Raw genomic sequence first — 6,461 nt, 5'->3', positions numbered from 1 at the left:
TCTCTACTAAAAATACAAAAAACTAGCCGGGCGTGGTGGCGGGCGCCTGTAGTCCCAGCTACTTGGGAGGCTGAGGCAGGAGAATGGCGTGAACCCAGTAGGCGGAGCTTGCAGTGAGCCGAGATCACGCCACTGTGCTCCAGCCTGGGCAACAGAGTGAGATTCCGTCTCAAAAAAAAAAAAGAAAGTAAACTCATATAATGTAATTTTGCCTTATTTATTCAAAAGTCTAAAAGCATCTGGGAGACGACTGAATATCATTAAATGAAGTTATTGACTCTAAAATATATAATTAACTCCTACCTTGAAAATTATGATTGAGGATAAAATAACATAAGGGAATTCTGTATTTTATAGCATCCTACATCACACATTTCAAAATCGCTCTTACAGAATTATAAGTCTTTGTCAAAAAATAAAAATAAAATCCAGCCAAGCATTCATTCTACACTAGCACTCAGGTTTCTGCACAGAAAACATGAGATCCATGTAAGTAATTACCTAAAGGAGTTGGTGGCTAAGGCAGAAAAGAGATCAGGGCTGATGACATGATTTCACTGCTCTCAACCTTATTTTTTCCTCAGAATAAGAAATTATTTCAAATTCAGGTTTATTGACTTTTTTCTAGTTTTCTGTTATGTATCTTCAGACATAATAGGCAACATATTTAAATCACTTAATATATCAACATGTACCAATATTTAAATCACTTAATACATCAATGTGCAGAAAAACTTTTTCCAGGCTTTCATGACAAGCACAGTTCCACAATAAGGGCTGTGACCTCCAGACCTACATTGTCTCCTCATTAGTAAAACCTGATGCTGTGGGTCATCTTACAGATGAGCCTTTGTGGCTGAGGTAGGTTTCCTTACTCGACTACAATCTATTTGCTATTTGTTTCTTCACATAGCTTTTACCCTAGAGTGCTAGAAGAGAGAAAAGCAACAGCGACAACAAACTGACAACCCTGAGTTGTCCTGCAGTCACATCAGTGAGTTTTAACAAGGAATTTTCACATTGTCAATTCATTTACAAAAAACCTAGTGGGGAGTGGTGGCTCACGTCTGTAATCCCAGCACTTTGGGAGGCCAAAGCAGGCAGATCACTTGAGGCCAGGAGTTCGAGACCAGCCTGGGCAATATAGTGAAACCCTGTCTCTACTAAAAATACAAAAATTAGCCAGGCGTGGTGGCACGTGCCAGTAATCCCAGATACTCAGGAGGCTGAAGCACGAGAATCGCTCGAACCCCGGAGGTGGAGGTTGCAGTGAGCTGAGATCACACCACTGCACTCCAGCATGGGCAACAGAGCAAGGCTGTCTCAAAAAAAAAGAAAAAAAGCCTAATTAGCGTTTGATGATGTGTAAAGCTGTGCTTCTCAACAGGGAATGAGGCAATTATTCCCCCAACACAGGAGACACTTGTCAATATCTGGAGACATTTTTGGTGGTCACACATCAGGGGTGCTACTGGCACATAGTGAGTAGAAGCTGAGGATGCTGCTTTCCACCCAACATTGCACAGGACAGCTCTCTACCAAAAAAAAAAAAAAATTATCAGTACACAATGTCAGTAGTGCCAAGCTTGAGAAACCCTGATAGAAAGATGCAACCAAAGTTAAAAAAGGAGAGGAAAAGGCTGAACTTTTAAAATGTACTAAACAAGCTTATTAATTGTTTTAATTTGAAGTGCTTTTCTTCTAAGGGTTCCCAAACTTGAAGTAAATTGTCAAATCACCAGAGGATCTTCCAAGATACATAGGTGGCAGGCCTCCTCAACACTCTACCTCATACATTGGGAAATGAAGAAAAAATTACTTCACCCACTTGGCTAGGACCTGTAGAAATCAGGGTTGTGAAGACCCATTAAAATGCAGTACTCAAGATTCTTCCACATGGGAGGCATCATAAAGTAAATTTGCTATGCAGCAAGTGTGTCTCATTAGAAAAGCATTTTTAACCTCATGTTTAATTAATGAGAAGACCAAATATTGGAAATTTTAAAGGCTACTAACTTCTAAGAAATTAATTTTACACAATTGTAATTTTAATTTGTTTCCTTTAATTCAAAAATCCTTTATTGAACAGCTGGTATACTGAAGGTACCTGCTAGGCAACAAAAATGAATCCAAAATAACAAGACATTGCTCATATTTTCAGTGAGTTCACAGTCTTACAGATGTAAAAGAAGGCAAGGAACCAACCAATTGCAAGAGGGTGCTATGTGATATGACAGAAATATGTGCAGGGTGCTAAATACAGAGAAAATACAGAGAAAAAGAAGATTTAAATCAGCTGGTGGTATTAGTAAGTTGTCAGAGGGACAACACTTAAATGGCCTTGTAGAATAAGCAAGAATTAATCAGATAGACTAGTGGAGAAGGGTGTTGCAGGCAGACAGAACAGCATACATAAGAGTGGGGAGTTGGGAAACAGCCGGGCTCAATGGGGAAGCTGAAAGACAGTCATTGAAGGCAGAATCCTAAATCTCTGTGGTATGATGGTGGAAGATGATAGTGGAAGACAAGGGAGATGCCAGACCTTAAGGGACATGAAGACATGCCTGTGCATTGAGAGAGCTTCTGATGGGCTTTAAAACAAGAATTGAATCACCATGCTCATATTTCAGAAAGAAAACTATACCACCAGTGTGGAGGATGAACCAAAGGGGAAATAAAAATGAACAGGAGGCAATGGAGTCAAAACATAACTTGGTAAGTAGAATTGCCAAGAATTGGTTGAGTCTAGAATGACTCCCAGTTTCTGGCTGGAGCCAGTGCTGCCCCTAACTATCAACAAGAGGAAATGGAGCAAGAAGCAAGAGGAGGTTTGGCAGACTGAGATGCTGAGTTCCCCTTGGGGAGTAAGCTCCTTAATGGCAGGAGTCTTATCTTCTGCTCACTGTTGTGGCTCCCCACACCTATGAGATACTCAGATGAATATTCACTGAGGATTTTTATTTTTCTTTTTCTGAGTGGGAGTCTCACTCTGTCACCCAGGTTGGAGTGCAGTGGTGCAATCTCAGCTTACTGCAACCTCTGCCTTCCGGGTTCAAGCAAATCTCATGCCTCAGCCTCCCGAGTAGCTGGGATTACAGAAGTGTACCACCACATCCACCTAATATTTGTATTTTTTTAGTTGAGACAGGGCTTTGCCATGTTGGCCAGGCTGATCTCAAAACTCCTGGCCTCACATGATCCACCCTCCTCAGCCTCCCAAAGTGCTACAGGAGCCACCGCACCCGGCCTCACTGAGTATTTTTCGACATGGGTCTAGAACTTAGGGGAAAAGTTCTGGACATAGAATTTAATAAATTTCCAGAAAGTAGATCTAGGGCAACACCTTAGAAAACAGTTAACCATTAAAGGAGTAAGGAAATAGATTAATAGAAGACCACAGGACAAAAAAAAAAAGAGATTGAGAAGCAATGAGAGCAATGGAGGGGAGAATGATATAATGGAAGTCAAAAAAGACAAGGAAATATTCAACTTTGTCAAATGACAGGAGAAGGTCAAGTAACATAAGGACTCCAGACACCTCAGTGTATACATAAGACATCCATCATGACCAAAACCCACTAATTATGTACATAGTAACCTATGTTTCCAGATTTTATGGACACTCGACACCCTGGATTTAGAAATTTAGAGGTCACTGTTTCCAAGAACGTCTTTAAGGAGGCATATTGAGAAAGAATGGGATAAGGCATCAATGCAGCATGAGAAAGTACAAACGTGAAGGCCGCATTATTTGTTCACGATGTTTTGCTGAGAAGGAAGGAGAAAACTAGGCTGGTAGAGGGCAGTGTAGAGTCCAAGGAACAGGACATGGTTTTGTAGCTGCATTACATCAGGCAGCTCCATGCGGGAAGCTACCGCTTAGCTCGCGGGTGCTGCTGTACTTACTCATTCTTCACAAAGGCGTGCTTGTTGATGGTCTCCACAACATCTCTGAAGAGAATTTTTGAAGTGAGAGTGTAACCATGATGTACTACTGGCTCTCCATCCGGGCCATCCCAACAGTCAACTGCCAAAAACAGAACTTTATATCAACAACCCAAAGTCTCTGGTGTTTATTAATATTTCTGGAAATACCAGACACATATTATTTTAAGTCCATTATATGAAATTATACCCATTTCAATCCTGAAAAAGACATGACACAGATACAGAAATTGGTGTTCTGGCATATTTATCAGAACAAAGAATTAAAGACTTGCTTTTCCTCAAGACACAATGATTTGGTTTTGAGTGTGGTTAAAAAGATATCATATTCTTAAACAGCTCAGAATTCACCAAAAAGTCATTAGAAGTTAACTAAATCCAGTCAAGTGTGCCCAAGAATAGGGAGATTTCTTCAAAGGTCATTCATCCAATTTCACTTCTTCTTCTTCTTCAGGTTATGAAGGTCTTTTAGAAAGTCACAGTGTCCTTCTCAAATTAATAATATAATTTTCGTTATTGTTCACTTAAGCTCACAATGTTTTCATTAGATTGATTTCCATTTCACTAATACTACAGCAGTTATAAAACAACATCGACTTCCTAAGTTTAAATCCTCGAGCCCTGCCAAGATTTACGTGAATTTGGGCAAATGACTTAATCAGTTGAAGACTTGCTTTCCCCGTCTAGAAAAGGAGAGTAACAGCACTTACATCATAAATTTGAGTGACAGTTAAGTACATGTAAAGTAGCTTGTAACACTGCATGGCACATAGTAACTATGATTGTCATTGATACTATTCATATTGCTCTTTACTCACACAATCTTATTAGCTCTCAGCTGGAGAAAGATAGCAGGTTTTTCACCATCCCCCTCTGACTAAGAATTTGCTTTCTCTTGTTTTTATATTCTGCCCCCAGGCTAATTCCTCAAAACAGTACTTTCACCGCATTGCTCCTTTGCTCAAAAGCCTACTTGGTGCATAGCACAGCATTCAACACAGAGAAGTAGTCTGTAAATATATGCTAAACGGATTAATAAATATCTTACATCATACAGCAGCTCTTGCCTGCTTACCTCCAATGCCCCTGTCTCTTGTGCTAGAGATTGGCCAGTCATTCACTAGCCCTGTTTCTTCTTTTACCGAGGGAACACAGCTGGACTCTATTTCCTAGCCTTCCTTTGCAGGAGGATGTGGCCAGTGAAATGTGAGCAGAAAGTATGTGCACCACTTTCAGGTATGCCTGACAGAAACCTGCTGCCTTACATAATTCATCCTCTTTCCTCTTCTGCTGTGACTTCAGAAGCGGTGAAGATGACACAGCCACGAGATGGAAAAAGACAAAACTGCTTGAGAGATTTGCCCGCTAGGAACACCTATTTTGAACTTCACATAATCAAGAAATAAACTTCAGTTGTTTTAAGGCACAGAAAATTTGAAGTTTAATTGTCAAAAGGACAATGTTGCCTTAATTATCATGCTAGCTCCTGTCTGATAATTCAATCTTACCCTCTCCTACACCCAATCTCACAGGCTTGTTCTTCTGGTTAGGCAAATTTTCTTACATACAGTCCCACCTCCATGCATCTTTGTTTCTTTCTTTTAAAGTCAACTGACATATCCCTTTCTCATTTTGCTTATCTAAATCCTAATCAAGGCAAAACTAGGATGCTCCACAGAACCTCACTAGCCCACAGGATCTCTCTCTTCCTTACGGCAAGAGGTCATCCTCTCAAACACCACCAAGAGCCTAGCAGTTAATATAAATAAGTGCAGCAGCTCAATGGGAAATGTGTGCCTGAATGAGGTAACTACTACTTACTGTCAATCATTACTAAGTGGGAATAAGAACCTTGGTTGCCAGATCTTCTGAGGAAACTAAAATGTCTAGATTTTATTGTTGTGTGTTTTCCCAATTTTTAAATACTGGCAATTAATCCATTTTTAAAACTACAATATGAGTCAAACATAAACATTTCTGCAAGCTGAATTTGCATAATGGAATGCTGATTGAAAGTCTGCCTTTAGAGTTCGAGACCAGCCTGGCCAACATGGTGATACCCCTTCTCTACTAAAAATACAAAAAATTAGCTGGATGTAGTGGCAGGTGCCTGTAATCCCAGCTACTCAGGAGGCTGAGGCAGGGGAATCGCTTGAACCCAGGAGGTGGAGGTTGCCGTGAGTTGAGCTCCTGCCATTGCACTCTAGCCTGGGCAACAAGAGCGAAATTTAGTCTCAAAAAAAAAAAAAAGAAAGAAAAGAAAAGAAACTCTGCATTTAATTAGGACCACACAGTTCCGAACTACATATGTTATCTGTTTCAGTAGCACCTTCCCCTCCCTATATGTGTGCTTTGTATATTACCCCAGGAGATGATATCTCTGTTTTTCTTCTAAAACATTCAAAATGTTCACCATAATCATAATGTGATTGTAATGGTTAATTTTTCATGTCAATGAGGCTTGGCTATGATGCTGAGTTATTTGGTCAAACACCAGTCTATATGTTCTGTGAAGA

The 6,461-nt window shown here is 40.1% G+C and overlaps 1 protein-coding gene across 3 annotated transcripts in view; it reads right to left on the bottom strand.

Annotated features, from left to right (window-relative positions):
* PLCH1 (phospholipase C, eta 1) overlaps nt 1-6,461 on the bottom strand; it is a 254,831-nt gene that overhangs the window by 58,915 nt on the left and 189,455 nt on the right. For all 3 annotated transcript variants that reach the window (XM_011998057.1, XM_011998059.1, XM_011998058.1), the window contains one exon: nt 3,907-4,027. In XM_011998057.1, coding sequence (XP_011853447.1) covers nt 3,907-4,027 — 121 coding nt within the window. The remainder of the gene's footprint in view (nt 1-3,906; nt 4,028-6,461) is intronic.

Source organism: Mandrillus leucophaeus, unplaced genomic scaffold (genome assembly GCF_000951045.1).
Source record: "Mandrillus leucophaeus isolate KB7577 unplaced genomic scaffold, Mleu.le_1.0 Scaffold554, whole genome shotgun sequence".
NCBI lineage: Eukaryota > Metazoa > Chordata > Mammalia > Primates > Cercopithecidae > Mandrillus > Mandrillus leucophaeus.
This window is presented reverse-complemented; position numbering and strand designations above follow the sequence as displayed.